This window comes from Meles meles, chromosome 13, assembly GCF_922984935.1.
Source record: "Meles meles chromosome 13, mMelMel3.1 paternal haplotype, whole genome shotgun sequence".
NCBI classification, from domain to species: Eukaryota; Metazoa; Chordata; class Mammalia; order Carnivora; family Mustelidae; genus Meles; species Meles meles.
In genome coordinates this window covers 28,679,992-28,705,111 of record NC_060078.1, presented here as the reverse complement: position 1 = coordinate 28,705,111, position 25,120 = coordinate 28,679,992, and the positions used below count along the sequence as shown (strand labels likewise).

General features: G+C 32.9%; 2 protein-coding genes across 2 annotated transcripts in view; one reads left to right on the top strand and one right to left on the bottom strand.

The window, feature by feature from the left end:
- Positions 1-25,120, top strand: part of CTNNA3 (catenin alpha 3) — a 1,394,003-nt gene that overhangs the window by 241,850 nt on the left and 1,127,033 nt on the right. The gene's annotated exons all lie outside the window — the stretch shown is intronic.
- The window catches only part of LRRTM3 (leucine rich repeat transmembrane neuronal 3), a 164,074-nt gene continuing 155,279 nt past the window's right edge, over positions 16,326-25,120 (bottom strand). Inside the window, exon 3 of the mRNA XM_046027319.1 lies at positions 16,326-18,249. Within this exon, the coding sequence (XP_045883275.1) occupies positions 18,040-18,249 (210 nt within the window). The 3' untranslated portion in view covers positions 16,326-18,039. The remainder of the gene's footprint in view (positions 18,250-25,120) is intronic.

Genomic DNA, 25,120 nt, shown 5'->3' with positions numbered 1-25,120 from the left:
CATTATCAGAGAAACTCCTGTGTTTATCTACTTTAAATATTTGTTTTAATTTATTTTTAATAACAACATTTCAAAAATCTTGAAATGTTCTTCATTACTGTTGGAAAGTCACCATTCAAATCAAACGGTCAACATTTCCCATGTGGATAAGTCACTCCTTGGAAGAATTATAAGCACCTTCATGGTGCATTATGTATTTCAGGTGCATGATTCATCTGCTTTGGGGAAAAGTATTATTTCCTGGCACATGTTCAAATGCTGTAATTTAAGACATTTATAGTAAGTTATTATACCACTGCAGCAAACGAAATTAATACAACTCCTGGAGTTAGACCTGGGGAATAGTTGATTCATCTAGTTGGATCTGGTTCATTGTTCTTTAACAAGGTAGGAGAAAATTTTTAAAAAAATGCATAACTACTTTGTTTTTTGTCAAATATCTGTGAAGCACATAGGAATACTGAGCAGGAATGTAAGTTAAAAAAGTAAGATAAAGGAGCAAGCAGAAAGCATTAAGTGCTAAAGTTCTCTACAGGTGTTTATTTGAATATTTTGACCTAGCAAGTGTCAGGTGGACGGTTATTAGGAAACGACTAAAGGAGTGGCTCTGTCTTATGAGAGAGTCCCATTCTGCTTCTAGGATATGAGGATACAGTTTTTGCTTCTTTCTCACCCTCCCGACTCTTTTAAAAGTATAGGTGTAAATCTGTTATTGAAAAAAATGACATCTACAGTATACTTGGTGAATCTGTTTCTTTCTCCCTTATTTTCCCCATGGTCACTTTCATGATCACCTGAGTGTTCATAATTGTCTCATTTGTACTCTTGTACAAAGATTAATTGCTTCCAGGAGGCCTTTGGGTGAGGCACAGATAGGTGGTGTTGCTGTATTTTTTAATTTACTAAAATATTGAACCAAAGATGGAGTCTATAGTGTGTACAGACCAAAGTAGCTTCCAGTGATATGACCTGGGCTTTTTATAAGAGACATATGGAGGTTCTTAACTAACACATACAAGATCCTCCAATACAGGTTACTATAGACTTCTTAGATATATGATCTAATTTCTGGGATACCCATATTTAAATTTTCCCAGACTCAGGTTTCTCCTTGGAATCTTTCTGATTGGGGTTAATGCAAAGCTGCATTATACTCCATCGACTTCAGTTTCAGTCCCAAACCAAGATCTGAGATTTTTTAAAGGGGAATAATTGAAATGTACTCTTCGGGATTGATTCTTAGCAGAGAAATGCCAAGAAAGAGCATAGAAGGTGGCATCCCTCTCCACTGCAGACCCCTGTCCCCCCCCCAAACACGTACACACAGGCACATGTGCACACCCCCCTCCCCGAGAACTATGACTGTGATGAGTTACTCATAGTGTGTTATTACATCTTTAAGTATTTAGAATTTGGAAAAAAATACTAAACACCATTAATCCAAATTTTTTACCCAGCTTTATGTGTGTGCTGGTAGTAATGTAGTTCCAATTGCTTATTTATAACAAAAATTAATGACATCCAGAAAAATAAGAAAAAATTTAGAGACTCTAGAATAGATATATTTTATATGAACTAGTCTTACTAATTCACTTAAATAAGATTTTTATTTATATTTTTATATTGCACAGGTTCATAAATTCACTTTATGAAGAAGACATCTCTGATTTTACAAAGATTATACTCTTTAAACAGGATTGCAATGTAATACAGAACCTTGTCTATGTGTAATTCAGAACTGAATGGAGAGGTCTTATATTCCAAAAATTTAACTTGTTAAATGTTTTGGTTATAAATATATAGCGAGTACATAGATACCCATTTATTCTTTAAAAAATTTTTAAAGACAGTTGTGAAATAGAAATTACATAGTAATTGGGAACAGAATGCAATATTTTGATAAACATTTTCTTGATTTTCCTTTTCTTGCATCTGATCTCTTTTCTCTGACTTTAAGGAGTAGTGGGGTACTAAAGCATTCAAGTAAAGATGGAATTTGCATGCCAATTGAGAATTATTATATTTTAAATATTTGTCTTTATTGCATGCTTTATATATCTGGCAGTTGGATTAAAGTATAAAACTTCATAAACACATGAAATGCTACATGTGAATGAATTTATATATTGTTATACAGGAAATTTTTTGTTTTCCCTTCTCATTAATTTGTAAGGATTACAAACTGAAGTTAATCATGATTAAATTTTGGATAAAATATGAAAAATGCATTCATTTTAAATCTAAATTTTGAAGATTTTATTCATATTTAATTTCATAATTTATTAATATGGCACCAAAATCAACATTTGAAGTTTCAGAATCCAGTTCACATATTATCCCAATTCTTTGAAATTAAGTGAAAGGAGACACTTTAAATACTACTATGAAATCATGCTGAAAATATTTTTGCATGGATAAACTTGGATATACTTGAAAAACTACTGTTTCTTTAATTGGTACTGGGATTAGAGGGATAGAAAGAAGGGCTTAGGCTATCAAGGAAAGTGGAAGAATGAATGTTTGGACTATAGTTGTCATGCTTTATGATCTACAAGCTATAATTAGGTTAACTCAAGAGTTAGTAAAACAAGGAAAAATTTACTATTAAAAAATGTTAAGAGCCACTTAATGACAACCTCTATAGTTTTGGCTTATACAAAGAAAATACTTTAAAACAAAAGATTGTTGAGAGCTTCATTTTTAACCCTAGTTAGCTCTTTTGAAAATACACTTTACTGTCTCTTTAATTGTACCTGAGAATGTTTCTATTAGTGAAAGATATCTTAAATATATGTTCTGCTTTTCTTAGCCATTTTTATATCTGAAGAACAGTGTATGAAAGAAGTGTGCTATGTTTGTGTGTATATCCATAAGTTTTTTTTTTAACCGTTCATATGTGAGATGCAAATTAAGGAACTGAAAGTCTAAAGATGGGTTAATGATGGGATGGTGGAAAGTGGGCATGAGGAAAGAGAAAAAGAGCATTCCAAATTTCAGATTGTACCACCATTGCAATTAGAATCTAAAATGCTTTCAGAATAACAACTCTAGTTTACTTCCTTATTTATTCTTTTTCATTCCCTCCAAATAATTTGAGACTTCTTATAACAAAAGACATATGAAATAAAATGAAAAAGAAAATAGGATTACAAAGAAGAAATAAACAGTATAAAAAAGAGAAAGACAGGACACTGAACAGAAAGGCTTGCCAGGTTACCATGTTACCAAGTGTAACCCAGTTCAGAGTTTCTGAGCTGAGATGTAAAGGAGATAAGATGTGTTACAGGGCTCTAGAGTTCACTGGGGATAAAGTATAGCCATTTCTCAGGGGTAATTTTTCCTGGACCTAGCTCTAAAATACATTTCTCACATTTTTTTTTTCCTTAAATTTGTGTTCCATAATATGATGGGTATTTTCCTCAATGATAGTTCCAAGTAAATGTAGAAGCATATCCCCAAAGGCTTTTTCTTATATGGAACTGTATTACATGTGGAGGGCAGAGTCCACTGTATATGTACCACGTTATGCAGCAAGATAAAAATAAAAACAAAACAACTGAATGTCTAGAAAAGATAAAATTGACTTCAGGGTTAGAGAGGGAGATGTTCCTCTCTACTCTAAAAAATATTGGAAAATAGGGTAAAATATGTCTTCTTGCCCTGATTCTTAAAACCAAGAATTTCTTCTCTTTGAAGTACAAACCAGTCTTTATCAACTTTTCCTGCTCACCCCATCTAAAGCAAATTTGACCAAATAAGTGCTGACAAGGTTCACTCTATAGTGATTATATAAATGTATTCTGCATCTATTTAAAATTCAGATTTCAGTCTCTGTTGCGTAAATTTAAGGTATAGATCAATTCTATTGGCAGAAAAGACTGAAAATTGGAAGAGACACAAGACAAGGGAACTAAGTCAGTTAAAACATTTTAATTACACCCCAGCCAAAAGAAGTTAAAGAAAAGTCTGGGAAAGAAGAAATTTTTATGGAAGCATATGATTTCAAATCAGGTATGAAATAAGACAATTACAAAATTTCTATAATATACTAGAAAGAGTAGAAAATGAAGGTGTATTATCATAATCAGCAGTTATAAATAAATCCGTTGTTCATTATTTCCATTGAAAGAACAAACTGACAACAACATCTATTCAATGTCTGAATGATTTAGTTAATAGCTTTCCATGCTTCATTTCTGATACCTTTTTGGGGGGAGATAAAAATACTGAAGTGATTGAATTACTATGCTAGAGTGACTTGCATATAATCCGTTACTAACTGGTACTCTTATTTTTAAATGACATTTTTCTCCCCCTGGAATGAAGTAGCTTAAAAGCTAGATGTTTCAGGGTTTGCTTTGATAAGAATCTTACCATTTGGAAATTTCGTAATCAGTAACGGGTGAATAATGTTGATACTTTCCATATATTAAAAAAAATATATTGGTATTCCCAAGATTGGTGTGTTGTCTGGGATACCATGATTCTGGGAGAGATGGAAATGTCCTCTGGTGGATTTCTTTTTTTCCTGTTATCCATTCATAACCCAAGAGCTGCTTTAACAAAAATGTCAAAAGATCTTTTTTAAAGGGAAGCTTCGAGCATTATATGAATTTTTTTAAGCTCTGGGATATTCAGTTATTTAAAAAAGGATGTTGGAACATAGGTTTGGTTGTCAGATCTGGTACTGAATTAAATATAACCTTATTTATACTTTCTGGTAAGCTAATAGAGCTATATAATAGCTATAATTGGCCAATTAATATTATAAGATAAATTAATATAAGCTTTTACTCTCCAAGTCTTGTTCACCCATCATTATGTCAAGTACATATGTATTATCATATATCACTTGACTGAGAGATGGAGAAAAGGAAAAAAAAGACACAGGCATGAAGAAGAGTAAAGTAATCAGAATAACGTATTAATCTCCCTGTGGTTTACTTAGGGCCCTGAAACACTCTGTTGCCTGCTTACTTTTCTGTCAAAGTTAACTGTGGTATGTTTTGATGGACAGAGAAATTGAATATACTTTTATTTCACATAATACAAAGTCTGATAAATTATGCCAAGTTTTATTTAGAATTATGTCATTATAAGTTTATTATTAACCCTTTCATTTTTAGCTTAGTTACTCCCTTTTTCTTATTTTCTTATTCTATTTTAGTAGATGTTTTCAAAGCAGGATTTTATGGGGGAAGGAACTTATAGCAAATTAAATATGCTATGAGAAATGCAATAGCGATTATAAAATATAGCCTGTCTTCTAATGATCACTAGCTCAAAGTATTTAATTATGCAGATGTTTTAATCTATAAATTGCCACAAGTCCTTTTGAAAGTAGATGGGTTACAAACCTGAAAAGGAAGTGTGGAGATCATCAAAGCCTTGTATTTTAGCCAGCATTATACCCTATGACTCTGGAATTTCTAACCAGCAGGTGGAGATCTAATAGTATTTCTCAAAGCCTGTCAGGAGAGTGTCCATTTACTTGCCATTACCATTCCTTCCTGTTCCTGCTGCACTCGGGAATGTAAATATCAATATTTCACACTTGTCCTAACAGTTATAGGGCCACATGAATTGAAAAACACATTAATTTTCTTTGTAAATCAACTGGAGTTTCCCAGACTAGATTTTGCTGCCTCTTAATAAGAATTAAGAATGGTCAGAAGCCCAAGGGCTTTTATAATTTTATAGTCACTAACAAATTATAGCCTCTACATAGGTAGCACTTTAAAGATAACATTTAAAGCATTCACATTAAGGATTTTTGGTATGTAATGTAATACAAATTTTTGTAGTCTAATGAATTCAGTTTCTTAGGCTTACTTATTACAATATAGCGTGGGCCACACTGCAGTAAACTATCTAGAGTAAAATTTATATGTGATTTATTTTTGAAAAATAATTGTTTGTATATGATATACATTCCATATATCAGAGATACTCATGGCTACTTTTGCCATACTGCACGCTTTTCATAATCCACAAGAGTATTTTAGGAGAAAAGCATTAAGACACAATTCCCTTGGCATTTATTAAAATAGCTATTCATGATGAACTATCTTCATGTTAATACTAAGATACTCTAAAATTCCAAAATTAAAAAAATATTTATTTTCCCAAGTGGGAAGGTCAGAAAACTATGCCTTGAGCTAGTCACTGAATTTACTTTTACTGTTTCGGCTCAGCTTAATGCAAGGTGCATTCTTGAGGATTTAATAAGAAATTGCTCTAGGGGGGCGCCTGGGTGGCTCAGTGGGTTAAAGCCTCTGCCTTCGGCTCGGGTCATGATCCCAGGCATCGAGCCCCGTATCGAGCCCCATATCGGGCTCTCTGCTCGGTGGGGAGCCTGCTTCTCCCTCTCTCTGCCTGCCTTTCTGCCTACTTGTGATCTCTCTCCCTCTGTCAAATAAATTTAAAAAAAAAAAATCTTTAAAAAAAAAAAAAAAGAAATTGCCCTAGGCACCAAACAAACAATGGAATCTTTTGGGAATAATGGTATTCTTATAAAGAGATGTGTTTGTTAAAGAAAATAAAACATATTTAAGGAAGTTAAGAGTTAATGCTACTGAACAGCTACCAAAGCAACTATGCTTATTGCCATATCAAATGATCTGACTACCTTACTAATATTTTTTCACTTTCTTAAAGAATTATTTGATAGCAGCAGAATAAAACACGAAAGACTCTCTAGGTATAACCTAATTCTTAGTCACTTTAATAGCAGTCTTGTCATATCCAGTAATTGGTGAAAACTTAATTTCTACAGGCAGATACACCTCTTCTACATTTTTTTCACATATTCCTGAGGTCAGAGCTGCAATATAGGTTTTTTGATACACACATATTGGATTTGCATGATACAAACAAAATGAAAAACTTCTGACAATCCATAACCTTTGTTACTTATTATTTTACTTATTTAGTAAAATTGCATATGCGCTGCATTTATCAGGGAATGGCTCAATTGAATACTCTTGATTTGAGGATTAAATTTAGAAGATTTTAGGAGGGGAAAATTAAAATTAAAAATTTTTAACATTTGGGCACCTGGGTAGCTTAATGGGTTAAGCCTCTGCCTTTTGGCTCAGGTCATGATCTCAGGGTCCTGAGATGGAGCCCCACAATGGGCTCTTTGCTCAGCAGGGAGCTGCTTTCCTCTCTCTCTCTCTCGTCTCTCTCTGCCTACTTGTGAGCACTGTCTGTCAAATGAATAAATAAAATCTTAAAAAAAAATCTTCTTTAACATTTATATATGGAACAAATTCAAGTCGCCTAGCTATGTAAGGAAAATACCAGACTCAGAAACTACTGGAGTCCTAGATATCCAGAAGCTAATACCCACAGACATCAAAATATCAAACAATTAGGAGTAGAGAGAGGAATTTACAGGACAGGTGTGATATGTGTTGTGTGATTGGCAATCTTTAGAATCCAACATCTCAAATTGCACTTATTCTGAGGACTTTCCTGATTTTCTCCCAGCAGAATTAATCATTCTCTCCCCTTCATTCCTCTAGTACCATGTTCAGACTTCATTTTTAGAAATATCACATTGAATTACAGTAATTTATTCACGTTTAAATATTTGATCACTTTATTGCCTATCTCAGTCCTTGGCATATTATTAGTAAAAGCTAAATCAATGAATAAATACTTATTTGATTGAATGAAAAACACCAAAGTATTGTGGATATAATATAAAAGACAATCATATAAAAGAAAGGCACACCTAATAAATACAGGTGAATGAACATTTGTAACTATCCAGTGAATGCACCACTAGCTGCAAGTGAATAGTTCAAATGGCAAAGCAAACTTTGATGGAAAGAGAACATTTCTCCGCCTTATTTGACTATACCTTAAAAAAACAACAACAACCCAGTTTTATTGACAATCGTCTGTACTTTTAAGGCAGAAATGATTCTGCATATTTTGTTAACTTTTGATATGTTCATAAAATATTTTGTAGCAAAAAATATTATTGAGTAAGTATGAGTTCTAGGGGTGAGTCTGTTTTCTGTTACCAAAATGATTTTGATTGTGGTGTTTAATCATATTCTACTTCAGTATCTTTATTTGTAAAATGTAGCAATCAAAAAGCATTTTTGTTTTTACTCTTTGGGATAAAAATTCTGGTTAGTATTCACTAACATAAAGACTGAAAAGATTGAGATTTAACATAAAGATTAACATAAAAAGATTTAACATTAAGACTGAAAAGAACAACTCAATAAATTTATAGGCCATTTTCTCACCTGATGCCAAACAGTAATTTGACTGAGGATGTTGTATTATTAGCTTGTAAGAAATTATTTAGTTCACATAATTATTTTAAGTTAATAGAGCTCTTTGAATCAGTCTTCAATCTTATGGATGTTTTACTGAAACAGACATACGATAAAAGATTAATATGATTTAAGCCTCCCCCCAAAGAAAGATAAAATACAATGAATATATAGGAATATAAAAAGTAATAAAGTTGAAAAAAAAGGTGGGAAATATATATGCCCAAATAGAAAGGCGAAAACATTTGCTCTGGCTAAAGTACATTCGGCTCTGAATTTTTAGGCAATCAGGGTAACTATTGAGCTTGATATTTCGCTGCCAGACTAGCATGAATCTAACAAATATTATTGAAATAATAGATGTCCTTATGTAAAAGTATAGTACTCTTTCTTCATTTCCCTCTCTCTCCATTTTGCCCATCTGAATACAGGCAGTGTTAAGCTCTGTCTCAGTTTTCACTTTTACCCAGAGTTATCCCCAGCAGTTTGGCTAACGTTGATTTCATCCTTTGATTGCTCTGTACTCTTGCATGTATTCAATTTACCTTGGATTTTTTTTTCTTAATATGGATGTCTTTTCTCTTTGCTAAGACTGTCTCTTGAGAACAGGAAATATATAATATACTCCTTTGTATCTCTCAAAGATATTTATTTTCCACTAGATATAGACTAGGTATGTAATAAACATCTATTGCATTGTTTAAAATGTCTTCAGGTACAACTTTAAGTGAAAAGACTTTTAAATTTAAGAGTTGGGCTTAGGGAGGGGACTTTAAATGGGCAGTTAGTAGTGATCACTTTGTCTGTATATCTATCATCTGGATTTGAATTCTTGTTCCACGATTTAGTAGGTACATGTTATATAATCACTTTGAGCATCACTTTCCTTATCTTCTTAAGACAATTACAATAGTACTCACTTCATAAGGTTATTGTTAATCTTATTAAATATCTTAAGGAGGATTAAATGAATAAATAAAATGTTCAGAAAAATAAACATTCATTAAGTGTTAGTTATTATTATTTTATCTTACAGTGCACAGTACTAAGTCATTCCATCTGGAAATAAATAGAAATTTTTTCTGGTGGCGGATATGGAGCATGATCAGTTATCTGAGATCTGTCCTCAGAAAGCAAAAGTGTATGACAAAAAACCCATGTCATCATAAGGCATGCATTATCTGAAAACTGTATCAGATCATTAAGTTAAAAAGATGTGACCTCGAACTACATTTCTGTTTTATATTATATAAAGTGTTTATCTGTTAGAAGACTCTGCTTCCAATCCTATTATGGTTGTACCAAGGTGTCATACTGAGCTCACACATTTTTATCCCATAACTGGAATCAAAGGCAAAGAAAAAGTCAATATAGGCCACTACCCCAGTCTTATGTTATTCTTCCACAAAATGATGAAGTATGACAAGGATTCGTTGTGGAATAGCCACAATTGTAATGTTGATTTAAGGAACTCAACTTTGAAGTTTCTAAAATAGGAAACTGACAAGGAGTTTTGAAGGAAGCTCAATACACTGAACTTAAGATTCCATCAAACCCAAAGGTAAAAAAAATGTTGACATCACGAAGATCTCAAGTTTTTCTCCATACAGCAGAATTCAGAGTCCAGTGTCTTTACCTAGATCTCTTGTACATGTGAGACTAGAGCTGGGATGGACCCTGTAGTTTCTTCTCTCAAGGCAGTAATTTCTTTACTTCATAAACGAGTATGAAATAAGACCCATATATAATGAATGTTATAAGTGTCTAGGCCAAGAACTGCTAGAGAGATTTTAGAAACTGTATTTCCAGCTCTCCATTGTGGTGGATATGTTCCTCTACTATGTCCTTATAGCAGAGCAGAATGACAGGGTTGATCCAGTCTTTCACCACATTTTCATTAGACTGTTTGGGGCATTATATTTATGGAAATGTAATTGAAAGCAAATATACTATTGATGTAAAATAGTAAGAACAGATGGAGTATATTTTAATACAATTTATTTCTCAATAACGGAATTTAACTAGGTATATGTGAATTAATGTAATTACTCATATGGTTGAAGCAGCAATTTAGGGTTTATAGTTTTAGGCTATTTCAAAATTGATTTTGAAAGAGCATTTGGTATTTAGTTTGAATCTTTTTCTGACTTTTCAGTTTCTCTCTGGAGAAATAATAGCGATGGTTCTTAAACTAATTTTTATTCTTAATATTCTCTCTTTAGATAGAATTAATTCTATCCATCTGTCTATTATTTGATATGTATCACTATCACAAATATCTCTTTGCTTTTATGTCCCCAGTGTCCATACTGGCCTTTACTGATGACCTTTGATAGCATAAATGTCACTGTAAATTTTAATTCTTAGTCTTAGTTTTAAAAGTTACTTGCAGGTTAATGACAATAAATCACATTTCCTTCACTTACCTCTTGACATATGTAATTTTTTGTCCTCTTCATTATCTTTCATCAAGTCTTCAACCCAGATAGAAGGGTCATCTTTGTTTTCCAAAATCAGAATTACTCTAGATTTTCTGGTAAAATTTTTGTGTGGTGGTGGTGGTGCCAGAATGAACACGTACCATGATATTAGATTCAGGATATGAGAGTTTCTTTGTCTCTGGATTTATTGTTTTAAATGTATAGCATACTTTTATCACGGTTTTAGTAGTGGTGGTTTTTAGTAGAAATGTGGCTTATGGAATATTTCATTGGCTCTTGAATCCACATGGATAACAAAAGACAAATGTATTTTATGTGAATCCCACATGTTCAGGTAGTGTGATAGAGTAAAATGCTAACCCAGTTTCTGAATTATATTACCTTGGTCTTGTGCAAATTCAGGGAGAAAGAGAAGAGGCTATTAGTCCAGTGTTTAATAAAAAGCTCCTAGAGACACTAATGGAATCAAGAGTCTGCCTTAAAAAATCATTTAACAGGTGAGACCAAGGCAGATTTACCTGAAGACTGAATTCAAAGGTAAACATAAAAAATTTATTTGGTTACCTGCACACAATGATGAAAACATTTGCATTGTCTTAACAAAGAAAATTATTTTTTATTTAGATTGTATACTATTTTCTGAGTAATAGAACAAGCAGGGTCTATGTTATTATAAAGGTTATCTCTTGCCTCCTTTATGTGGTGTGCTCCCATTACACATATCATTTGTGTAAGTAAAAATTCTCTTTAAAAAATATTCTCACATAAAATCATTCATAGGAAATATCCTGCAACCCAAGCCATATCATTGCCAGTTAACATGATGACTATAGATTATTGATCTTTGTGTTGTCATTTGCACGTGGTTGCTTTCTTGACTATAGAGGTTTTGCTTCAATGGACAACCTTCGTTTTTTGCCAGTTGAAGATTATATTGTATAGGAAATTGGAAATGAAAATACAACATGAATATTTGGGAGTATCTTTTGAAGGATATTTCTTTTAATCGTCCACTTCTTTTAGGAAACACTGTATAAAATTTCAAGAAAGTAATGAACGTTTTTTCTAATAAGTTGCTGACTTAGGATATTGAAGGAAATCTCTACACGGTGTGAAATAGTTTAGGCAATTTTTTCTATTTAAGAATAGGAAGGTGTATTCTTCCTCTGCTGTCTTCACATCCACTATTATAATATATATGCCTAATTATATTGATTATGGTCTCTTTTCACTTCTGAAAACAGTGCCTCTAAGGTGATAGAAGCACATCCCTAGAGTCTGATGAACTGGATTTGAATATCTGACTCTCTTGTATGAGATTTGGCAAATTATTAAACTACCATGGTCCTTATTTTCCTCTTCTTTAAAATGGTCATCTTACCTCTTTCCTAAGATGGTTTGAAAATGAGATGAGGACAGCACAGTGCTGATACATCATAAATCAATTATTTTCTCTTTCCCCACCTCTAGCTTTCAGCTATTATATTATTATCCATGGGAGCAAATAATAAGTTTTAGTTAAGTGAATAACCCAGCTGATTTAAGACTGTTTTCAGACATTCGTGTTGAAAAAACTAATGGGGAACAAAATTTATAAACAACACAATCTGTCAAGAAACAACCTGACCATTTTATGTATAGTTGTTCTTTGTTTTGCATTCCTCCAGTCAGGAAAAATATTCAGCCAGGCTTAGCAAACTAGGATCACATTGGCACAAGAAAGCACAAGAATTAATAATTTTAGACTACAATAAAAAAAGCAATTGAATGATTTAGTGAAAGTAAATTCATTTGAACAGTATTTTGCAAAACTTAGCATGCATCAGAGATTATTAGCTCCAGATATTCTGATTCAGTAAATTTAGTACAGACCCAAAGGATATGATCTTTTTTTTTTTTTTTTTTTTTTTTTAAGTAGGCTCTACGTCCAATATGGGGCTTGAACTCACAACCCAAGATCAAGAGTGTCATGCTCTACTGACTAAGCCAGCCAGGGGCGCAGGGATTTGCTCTTAATAGTAGCTGAAGATATGACAGGTAGCACAAGTTTAAACCAATAAATAGAAAAAAAAAAAAAAAACAACTGTCAACTTTATCCATCCATGTTATCTTAATACTATTTTTCACATGAACCCAGGTAAACTCAATAAGTGAAAATGATCACACTACAGTGTCTATAGACTTGCTCAAAACCTAGTGTCAGTCCTTCATTTTATACAGCCTGAGGCAAAGACTGCATCACAGAACCTTCAAGGCCATGCAGTATAAGCGTGCTGCATTATGGAACACAAGATATACTGCAGTAAGCTTACAAAATATAAATTAGTGGACAGTGTTTCAGATTAGAAAAAAAAAGGATTTACTTCAAAGATCCTTTATCACAAGGTCCCTTGATGCATGTGAAATATTACTTGATTTATACAAAACCTATTTTCACTTAGCTTTTCAGGAGGATACACATATAAAACGAGATCTATAAATGTTCGGGAAAGAAGAGGAAGAAACTCGAGAGTTTTCTAAATCCTAGACAGCCGAGGCACTCTGTTGCTTTCAGGTCACTGTTCTTAAAAGAAAGGTAAATAATCAGCTATAGACTTTTAAAAACATAAATTTTACCCTGAATTAGAAAATGCTGAACATAAGCAGCCTCCTGTCTCACAATAAAATCATAATGCAAGTCATGAGAGAACTTTAAAAATAACCCATCACTACTTTGGTATATTTTTAAATGTTTCTTCTCCATTAGAGTTGACAGTAAAACGAAGCACGATTGTTGATTGTCAGTCTACTCTACCCTTGTGGCCATGTCAGAGTTTTGAAAGCACAGATCCTGGATTCCCTGCCCTTGGTACCTCTCTAGTTAGGGACAGTTGTGGTGCATTGAGAAGGTCATAGTAGTAATTAGAAGCTCTTACTGAAAGACCAGCGCATCTGTGTTCTTACTGCATAACCAATCCATCTAGACCTTGGGACTTTTTACGTGTTAGGAAGTTGTTATACTATTACCCAGAGTTAAACCATTAAGAGGTATGTCAGTATAAGATATTACTGTATCTGCCTAGAGATTTCTCACCCTTTCTCCTGAGGCCAGATTTCTCCCAGTCCCTCCTCTTTTTCCTTCATGTGCTGCCGTCTACCGCATACATCTGAATTTTTCTTTTAGCATACTAATAGTTTGCATCATCATGCTTTCAGATTCTTATTTTGAATATTTAGTTTGAGAGATGGTATCTGTCTTCTAGTCAGAAGTGGACAAAATGAAATATATGTCTTTACTCCTATATACAGTGGTTTTATTTTAGAAAATATTTTTGCAAGGAGATACTGCTATTTCCAAGGATTTTGTGGAGCCTGATATGATTTCAAATAGGATTATGAAATTTGTCTTGAATGTTGAATGTAGACAAGTTTTCTTTCCTCCGAAAAATGTAATTTACATTAAAATCTGTGTCATTTTATGGTTTTCTGGAACATTCAGGAGGGAGGAGGGATAGACACTTGATAAAAATGAGATCAATAAAATTTTGTTTGCCTGTCACCATATGTTTTGGCATCTATCCATCAGTTTGGATAAATTACATTTCATTTCTAGTAGGAGGAATAGAGAAAATTATTCTCTATTAAGAAAGGTATAAGAATTCAGAATTTTTTTAAAAATTCACATTTAAGAAGTACTCTCACTGAGACAAAATAAAGGAAAAAAAAAAGAAAAATTATAAAGGTCTTCCCAATTAGCTCTGAATTGAGCATGTGTTCCGTTGAACATGTGTTGAACATGTGTTGAACCTCACACTGTGGATCTGTTTTATAACCCACACAATCTCAATTTAGATGGTCTCTGGTTTCTTTCCTTGTGTTTCTTCATTTCATGTCCGTACCTTGGGTCTACATATATCCACTTCTTGGAAGCAACTCATCTTCACATTTACAAATGATATAATATGTTAAGAAATTATGACTTCCTGTACTTTTTGAACAAAGAGTTTTAATGTGAGAGCCCAGAGTAGCACACAGAAAGAGTTCATTTAGCTCATATATTATACAGATAGAAGAACTGAGTTAAATTGGGATTAAACAACATGACAAACTTTTTTTTTTTTTTTTCATCTGTTCATTATCTCTGGAAATTCTCTGGCTCTGATCGGAGAGGAGGCTTTTAATACAGTGGAAAACTAAAAGGCTCTGAACTTAGAGAATGGTTCAGTTCCACCAATTATTAGCCTTGTGTTCTTGGGTAAGTCACTACTTCTTTGAGATTAATGTGTCTTCATAGGGTGGTTTTGAAGACAAAATGAAATAATTTATGTAAAATGTGGTTTGTAAACCTCAAAACACTGCACAAATGTATCATTTGTTGCAGCTACTCCAATAGTGTAACCATGCTGGGTCAAACTGCACTTTTAACTCCAAACACATTAACATTCCTCTTATTTAAATGAATGAGCAATAGACAGGCAGGGAGACCTGGGGGCAGGGTGGTTAGAAAGAGGAAATCGGAGATTCATGAATGCTGAAAAAGATAGGTTATAATTAAGGATTTTAGCCACAAATATATAAATTGCAAATGTATGATAAAGATTCCAGACATATTTTCCTCTAATAGGTTTTCACTTCCTTTTCCACCAACCCCCAAGACCCTGAACATGGCAGAATAAAAATTATGCAAACAAATAACCCAGCATCTTCTTCTTCTTCTTCTTTTTTTTTTTTATTGTAAAATATCCTTTGGGTTGAATTTAAAATACGAGAAATTAAAAATTCTTAGTTTATTTGGTTCTTACTGTATTAAGTCTTCGGATGCACAGAGCTGTGGTTCTAAGATGACTGCTTCTTATAGTTATTTACTTTAGATGAATTTAAAATGTTTAAGAAAGAAAGTTTGCTTCAGGATGTTAAGAGCACATATTTGTGAAGCTCCGTGGAACCTTGTATTTCTAAAAATTATATATCAATTTGAAAATGTCTGGAAATAGATATAAAATGCTTATTTATGTAAATTAAAAAATGAATCTTTGCAAGGACAACTAAGAAGAAAAAATTGCAAATGACATTTTGGTTTATATAATAAAATTTTGCATCCAATTTCAGGCCCACAGTAATGGCTTATAACTAATCCTCTATAAATTTGCTAACTGTGCAAAACAAAACCTCAATGAAGAGGATTAAGAATACTGACAATGATATATTGCAAAGAAATTAGAAATCAGAAAAAAATAAACATTAAGATTAGATGTAACATGACAAAAAATTTTGAATAGCAAACAATTTATGCAAAATATGTTACAAAATCTGGTTTGCTAGTTGATAGACATTAAGTTTCACTTAAATTAGTAAGAGAGTTTGCTTCTTCCAATTTTTTTTGAGTGTATATTTTCTAACACAAATTTGCTGTACATTTTTTCAGTTCATTCTTCTTTAAGCTGCTCTTCAATTTGCCATGAAAAATCAGCATAAAACTAGACTTTTGTAGATATAATTTCTTTGGAAGAAATAAATTGAAAGTTTGATGTTGTTTTTGACAAATTCTTTTCTTCATTTTTTTTGATTGTGTTAACCCTTTTGGATTGACATTTGCTCAGCCTATTTTTGATGTTATGAATACAAAATGACAACATAAAAAAAGCGTTTCTCCTAGTGCAACAGCAATTGAAACTTGTAGTTTTATATTAAAAACACACAAAAGAATGTGTGAATACCAGAGATAAAATAACAACAGTTTCAAACAATAATCTGTATCAAGCAAACAGCAGAAACAAGTTGATTATTTCATCCTCTGAAAAGTTGGTTTTCAGAATTTCATTTAAATTTACTTTATAATACAATTACATAATCAATATATGATCTGGAGTGGCTTCAAATTACTCTGGGCTATTTTCCAGATAATTTAGAGGTGAATCTGAGTAGGGATGGCAGTATAAACAATTTAGAACATATTAAGGATGTTTACAGTTTACTTGAGTTATAAAGTTCTCCACCATGGCTTCCAGATAATTTAGAGGTGAATCTGAATAGGGATGGCAGTATAAACAATTTAGAACATATTAAGGATGTTTACAGTTTACTTGAGTTATAAAGTTCTCCACCATGGCTGATATCTATATGGAATGAGCTCTCAAAGTTTAGACTTCTTCCCCAGGAGAGAATTGATGTAGTGCACAAAGTTAAAATTTTCACATACTTCCTTTGAGATGTTCCCAAATATAGCCTCACAATTCTAAATGAAAAGTTGTTTTAAAAACCAGGCACATTTTGCACTGACGGTTATTTTTAGGTAAACCACTTTAGGTTAATTAGGAGAAAATCAGCTACTGTACAATTATTATGCTCTATCCTTCCCACCTTGGCCTGAAAATAATGAGATGTAACAAGTTTTTCTTTGTCACTGGCAGCTGCACCTTTTAAGTGTATCAAAGTCTGTTGCTGTGGTTACGGCCTTTGTTTCCAGTGATGTTTTGTCCATGCTTCCGCCTACCCTTAACAATGGGTTACTCAAAAGAATGAAATAATGAGTCAATTCATTCAGAAATATGTTGTTAAAATATCCCTCTTTATCATTACATTTCACTGCTTAGAAACTAGGCTGTAATTCAAGGCAACAGTTAAGTCTGAGAAGTGTTAAAAAAAATCTTTGATTTTTTTTCATTTATAAGAAAAACCTGCCTATGTAATTGAAGAACTTCTTACAAGTCTCAACAATTAAATCCTTTTTGGTTAATGTATTATTTCTGGAAGAAGTAGATAAAATTCTACGCAGTAAGCATGATAAAAATCGTGCATGTTTCGCACAGCACAGAATTTTAGAGTCAAGGTTCCTGGGCACAAAAGCAGTAACAAAACAGTCCCTACAAAACTGAGTAACTCTGAATAACACAAGAAATAATATTTTGTTAATTTAAAATTTTAGAAACTGAAATGTGTAAAGTTTGTAAAGTAAAATGTAATTAAATTATGGTACTGTACATACCAGTTGTTTCTATAATTGAAACTTTACAATATGAAAAATACATTAGCTCTGTACAGTTTTTACAGGTAGGTAGGATGAGTTTTGAAAAAAAAGATTCTTTTTCTTTTTTGAGGGTCATACTCTGTTTAAGTCAAAAAAATACTGCACAACTTAGCTAATTACAAAGTGTAGACTTGAAACAATTCATGTCTTCTTTATTTCATGAATAAATCTTGGATTTTTGTTTAACAGGGGATTTTTGTTGTGTTTTGCTTTTAGAGTCCACAATGAACAAATCTTCCTCATTTTGTCCTTGAGGTTACAAAGTTTGGTGGCAACCCTTGGCTACCAATTAGCTCAGTTAAGTCAGCTGCTGTTTATGGTCACTGATTTGGCCAGCTGTTGTGATTGTGCTCAGGTCCAGCTCAGTCTCTAGGTGTGTTTCCATCGTATCTTCCTGTGCATTCGTTTCAAAGGACTTATGAGAGAGAAGTTCATGATGCACCCCACAGTAACTTATTGTGGGCTGGTCGTATGCCAGAAAGGTTGACACATTCATTGATAATGGTATCTGGGGAAAAAAATGACATGAGAAAAATCAGTTATAAAACAACAAACCACTTTGGGGGCAAGATTTGACTGTGAAATATGGACCTGATTACCTCTGTGGTTAAATCTGTGACTCAAGTGCCCCGGCGCTATCCTACTAATGCCCTTATTCTCTGCTGGTAAGTACAATGCAACAGTTTTAAATCCTGGGATGGAGCGGTTAATGCTTAATTAAAATTATTAGGTAAAGAGTAGCCTGAATGGTTCTGAAAATGCTACAAGCTTTATTGAAAAAGTCAGAAAATGCTTTTCCTCACTAGGTAGAATTGTGGTTTTAGAACTAAGGAAAGTGTTACTTGATTATGTCTCATGTTGGAATACAATAGAACAGTAGTTCTCAAACCTTATCATGCGTAAAAATCACCTCTTCCTTCTTTATCTCCAATCCCCCACTTCCCTGAGTTTCTGGTTCAGTAGGTCTGGTGTAGGGCCTGAAATCTGCATGTCTTACAAGTTCCCGTATGATGTCCATGCTGTTAATCTACACACCACATTTTGAGAACCGTTGCAGAAAGAGAATGTCCAGGCAAGTCATTCTGGCTCTTCTTACTCAGTAATTTCTTAATATCTATTTCACTGTGAAAATTTTTTGAAACATTAATGTCTGTAGTTTAGTCCGTATATCTAAAATTTAGGCTTAGGGAACTCCTAGGAAGAATCTAAGGCTCTTATGAAGGTGTAAAAAACAACAAAAGTGGTGCTAGTTTGAAAAAACTAGTGATAAAACTGAGGAAGGGACTCCTTTGCAAATTGCAGCAAATTGGAAAGATCTGAGAGCAAATTGGAAAGATCTGAGAAAAAAATCAGAGTGACCACTGTGAGCAGAAGGGAAACATATATGTTGCAGACAAAGTGTAGTCTGAAATGTGATTAGATGTCAAAATCTAGAGATTATTTCCATTTTTTTTTCAGTGAAATTAAAACTTGTTCTAAGAAGTAGACAGACTTGAGGAAATAAGCTCCGATCTCTGTTTAATATCCTAGTTACTAATTCATGTTGTTGAACTGCCTTAGATAAAAACTTCTGCCATTCTTGTTTTGTGAATGGATAAAATATATTTCTGTTTGAGCATATCAAACTACATTCCTTTCTGATCTCAGATGAGAGTAGAGCCTAAAGCTAAGAAAAAAAAATGTCTAGTTTTTGTTCTTTTGTTAGTTAACTGTTGTTTATACTTTTCTCCATGCATAAGAACCCTCTTGGCCAGTTCTCTTTCCATCCTACCCTTCTATCCATTTTTTTTCCTCCAGTAAAAGTGAGTTGAGCCATTATTTTGTTGTTTTCTCTTAAACAAAAGAATTCACTTGTTTTGAGATTATTGCCTATTTTTAATATGAACATTTAAATGTATCAAATGTGTAGGGTTTAGTCCTTGAAGACAGAAATGTAATCTAATTCATCAAATTAAATTCCTCAGCAATTCTTCCTATTCATGTGGATTTTTAAAAATTTTTGAAAAAAATTTTGAAGCATACAAAAATTTTGAAGACATTGTACACTTTAAAAAATGGTCAAGAAGATTGAAAGATCATAAAGAAAGATGCTCATTTTAAAATAAGAATTCCTGTTGTTGCTAATGAAATACTCAGATAACTAAAATATATTATTATGCAAAAGTAATTGTGCAGCATGAATGGATTTGAGTTATAGGAGAATATGAAAATAGAACTGTTACTTGGTACATGAGTTTTACATTAGCCTCTGGGAAATCAATGCTCTGTAATGTGTTATGGGTCATATATCTGTAGGGTTTTATATAGTTGTTCTTATTTGTCATAGAAACTTCTGCTTCCTGGCTTACTTGGAATTAACTCTACTGTGAATAAATTTGTACTTTCTATGGTGACAATTTATGAAAAATAATAAACCATGACATATTTATTATATGTGTATGTGTGCAGCACACACACACAATTTCTTGCTTGATTTAATATCTATAGGCTGCTGGCATCCAGAGTGTAAGTCCTAATTTGTACCATATCAGTTAGCTCTCATTATTCATTTAAAAAATCTGTACATATTTTCTTTAAAATTTCTTTCTTTTTTCTTTTTTTTAATGTGCCTTATTTTAAAATACCTAACCCCATAGTTATACTTTTTCAAATCAAGTCATATTTTTCACATTTTAATATTTCTGAAATTGGTCTAGTACTTAAAATCGGTGTGAATGTTTAACATGTATTTTCTTCTGTACAGTTGAAAATGACTATTAAAGTTAATGATGTTTTAATATCAAGAAAATAACATAGTGAATAGAATTTAAGCAGCTAGCCATATCTGAATATAACCTCATGGATTTTCTTAATAACTTAAATGATTTTGAAATTCTAAGAGTTAGCATTGGATATATTCACATGTATATTTATAAGACAGCATACATATAGTGATGTACATATATACACAGTATATTGCCATATACATAAATACACACACACATATATATAATCTTGTAGTCAATTACTTATGATTTTAAAATCATTTAAATCAGGTATGAAAAATACAAATTTTGGTGATACATCAGTTTTGGACAACCTCAAATAACAAATAACAATTTTGTATTTGTTATTTATATTATATATATACATATATATATATATATACACACAGATAGATATGCTACATAAAATATATAATAAAATATGTTTAAAAAAGATTTTCTTTTTAGAGAGAGAATGCACAGGGGGAGGGGAGAAAGAATCCCAAGCCGACTCCTCATGGGGCTCAATCTTAGTACCCTGGGGTCATGATCTGAGCTGAAATCAGGAGTTGGACGTTTAACAAACTGATTCACCCAGGCACCCTATTTATTTGTTTGTTTGTTTATTTATTAAAGATTTTGTTTATTTGAGAGAGGGAGCGCATAAGCAGGGTGGCAGGAGAGGGAGAAGCAGGCTCACCACTGAGCAGGGAGCCTGATGTTGGACTCGATCCCAGGACTCTGAGATCATGACTTGAGCCGAAGTCAGATGCCTAACCGATTGAGCCACCCAGGTACCCCAAAATATATATATTCCTTTAAGGAAGTGTTTTAGTTTTTTTCAAAATGCACTTACTAATGACTTTATTCTTGCTCATCTTAAGGCCTCTGCTCTCTCTTTATGTACATAAGCTGATTTTTAAGACTAGCCTTGGGTTTTGCTAAGGTGTGTGCAACTTGATGTGGGTTTGGGGTGGTTTAAAATTTGTTTCAGTCCTACCAAACATGAGCTTTGTGTATAGGGTGGTAGTTTTACTTACAGTCAAAATAGAAACATAGATCTTTGGTATCATTTTAGCAGTATCAGGAAACAATGGAAAATATCTTCCCTACTGGCTTGATTCCCATCTTGAAAATTTTATTACTAATTACTATTTGGTTTCTAAGTATTGAGGCAATTGATAAAATGGAAATATTATATGATGAGAAATAGGGTGAGCAAGTCTCATTATCACTGTAGCTTAGTTCCCTTGGGAGAGTGTCAAAGCCTTCCTGGCTGTTTCCTCAGGTTCTATTTCAATTTATTTATGATTTCTGGTTTCTCTGTCTAGCTACCTGAGTAGCTGTGGTCATTTGTCCCATCTCTTGGTCAACAACTACCTGAACATGTTTCTAGCATCTTCCTTCTTAGCATCATTATGCTTCACTGAGCATTTACTGTGTGCTAGGGACCATGCTGCATCCTGGACTTGGGTCATCTTATTTAAGCCTCCCAAAGGCTGCTGTGAGGTAAATAGAGTGATCCCCATTTTACCATTGAGAAAACTAAGACTTAATTTATGTCGTTGGCCTAAAATCACTTACCTGGTCAGTTGCAGTAGTTGCCTAACTTCTTAATCTCTATGCTTTACTGCTCATTTATCACTTTATCTAACTTACACTGTCCCTGAAGCCTAGAGAAGTGAATATAATGTGTCTGATACTGTTTAGACACCAATTCTCAACAATTGAAGCTTATTTCCAGTAGGGTGAACACTGATTTCCTGTGCTACCCCATAGCTTTTTGATACTGCTATGCACATATGGTCGTCAGGAAATAAACAGTTTATCAGGGATTTGTGATGTGGGTAGATGGTAACAGCTCAAAATCAGAGCTTTCTGCTTCTTACTAAGTTCATATTGGTTAATACAAACTGTAAGCAGTGTCTAATCTGAAAATCATTCTGGATTGGGATGGGAACTTTATATATACTCCCAGATACAAATATGTATAGAACTATTTAAGGAGAGTTTCAGGAATTTTAAAGTGAAATTTCTGTGTTGTCTTGGAAATGGGTAGAAATTTTTCCAATTATGTGATGTCAAGTTTCTCTTTTTAACAAAAAGTACAAAAAATTAGAAACCTTAATCAATCTGTAGTATGATTATTTTGTTCTATATTAAATAATACTCATTTTATTTCTTTCTGTGTGTAAAAATGGTTATCAGTAGATGCTGGGGAGAACAGGAGTGGGGCAGTGAGAAACAAACATGAATAAGACACAAATTCTGCTCTTTGGCAAAATCTGGGGGAAATAGATTATGCAAGAGTGTGAAGGGAGACGATGGATGGGGTGATTTGGGAGACAAATGATTATTATCTATGTATAAGGATTTGTGTGTGTGTGTGTGTGTGTATGTATGTATATGTATATTTATATGTATATACATACTGTGCTCTGATTTGCTGGTTCTACTAATTATGTCATTCATCCTTTATGGATGCCTAATAAACCAGCCATCTTTCTTGTTTGGAAATAATGTTATTTTCCAGATTTATTGGCAAAAGTCTATTTTGTTGAGAAGTGATTTAATATTTACTTTTATAGACTCCTCCACAGAGGTAATATGTTTTACTTTGAAACTGATTTATCTGTTTGAAGAATAGTCTATCTCTTGGAACTCTTTAGCATTCTAATAGTTAATTCCTGTGAGTACAACAGACTGTCAGATCATTAATTTTAATTATCTTGATCCTACTAATAATTTATTTGAATTTTTTTCATGAAGTACTTGATTACAAGCCTGAATTCATGTTATGCTACCTTTCAACTTAAAAAAAAAAACAAAAAACATTTTTTATTCTTTTAAATTATTGCATGTAATCCAGACTTTGATACCCAATTTTGGTACTTTTGAAGAACAAAGTTGCCAACCAAAGTAACAATTGCTGGGGTACCTGGGTGGCTCAGTCAGTTAAGCACCCCACTCTTGATTTTGGCTCAGGTCATGATCTCAGGGTTGTGAGATCGAGCCCTGCAGTGTGCTTCATGCTGGGTGTGGAGCCTACTTCAGATTCTCTCTCTCCCTCTCCTTCTGCCCCTCCCTGCTCACACATACACTCTCTCTCTCCAAAAAAATAAAATAAAATAAATTTAAAAATCAAGTAACAATTGCTTTCCTGAGATCAAAAGTATAGGATAATAAGGCAGGGACTCAAAATGATTTTGAAAATTTTTAGGTGTCTGGAACTTGAGAATAATGTGAAAAAAAAAACCCATTATATTCAGGAAGATGATAATTCTTCCAGTGCCTTTTGTGTCAAAATTACATTATACTGAACTTCTGCACAGTGAAATCACAAACTGAAAAAAAAAATAGAATTTCATTTGAAAGGTCATAATATTGCTTGCACCAAAATGCATTTAGAGTAAAAAGAAAACAAATTCTGAGTTTTATGTGTATTGTGCCAATTTGGAATCTTGGTAGTGTCCCCACTCCATCTAAGCAATGGGGAGAATCTTATAAAATACAGGTCCCTTTATCTTTGTAATTAAAAAAAATACATCTTAAATATTTAAACGATGTTGCCACTTCTGAATGTATTTTGCCTTTACAAAACAGTTTCTTTCTATTTCAGTTTTGCAACAAGAAAGAAATGGGGGTTGACTATATATGCATTGGTTTTCATAAGTTCACATGCTAGTGTCTATAAAACCAAACAGAAGAATTCACACATTAATTTATTTGCTTCAATGAAGATTTGCTGAATGCCTTCCCTAGACCTGGTGTTGTGAGCTAGATGCTGAAGATACAACAAGTGCTTGTCCTCAAGGCTTCTGGATGGAACATAAACCATTCTAACATGCTTAGCACATGGAATAGGGAGGACTCCATAGAGGAAGAGAGTTTTCTATTTTCCCCAATTGGCATTTCTGTCTTACTCATTTACTCCTTATTCTTCCCCTCTCTCTTCCTTGAATTGTCAGGGAACTGCCTCAATACTTTAATGGTATGTATATTTTGAAGTTGCGTCTTCTGTGGCTTTTATTTGTGCATATATTTTATCTTATATTAGACCATAACCTTCTTGAGCACAAAAATCTATGATTAACCACATTTCTGCATGGCTTATATTGTTTCACATGATCCCTTTAACATAGTGAGCACTGATGAATGAATACAGGAATGAATGAAGTAGTAGAGTAAAGGGTATTTAGTGTAGCTGGGAAGGAATTAAGAAATTTCATTCCAGGATAACTGGGCTTTATGGGAATTTCATGGCTAAGAAAAATATGCTATAGTCTAATGATGTGAAGACCAGGCCATTATGATCCTCGGACAGAGGTAGAGAGCTACAATGAATTTTCAAAAATCCACACTAATGATGAGTGCTGCATTATAATGTAATAATAAGATCCTTCTTTATTTTTTAATTATTTAAAATTAATTTTACCTTAAAACATTAACACATTGTATTTTATTATATAAATATTAGTTATAAATTTAAAATACATAATTTTTAATATTATTAATAAAATAATTATTCTTAATTTGGTGATTTTCCTCCTATAAATTTCAGAATGTTGTCATTTAATACCTCTCACACCCGCATTTTTCAAACTCTTTAGTGCTCCCTAGAAACACAGCCCATCA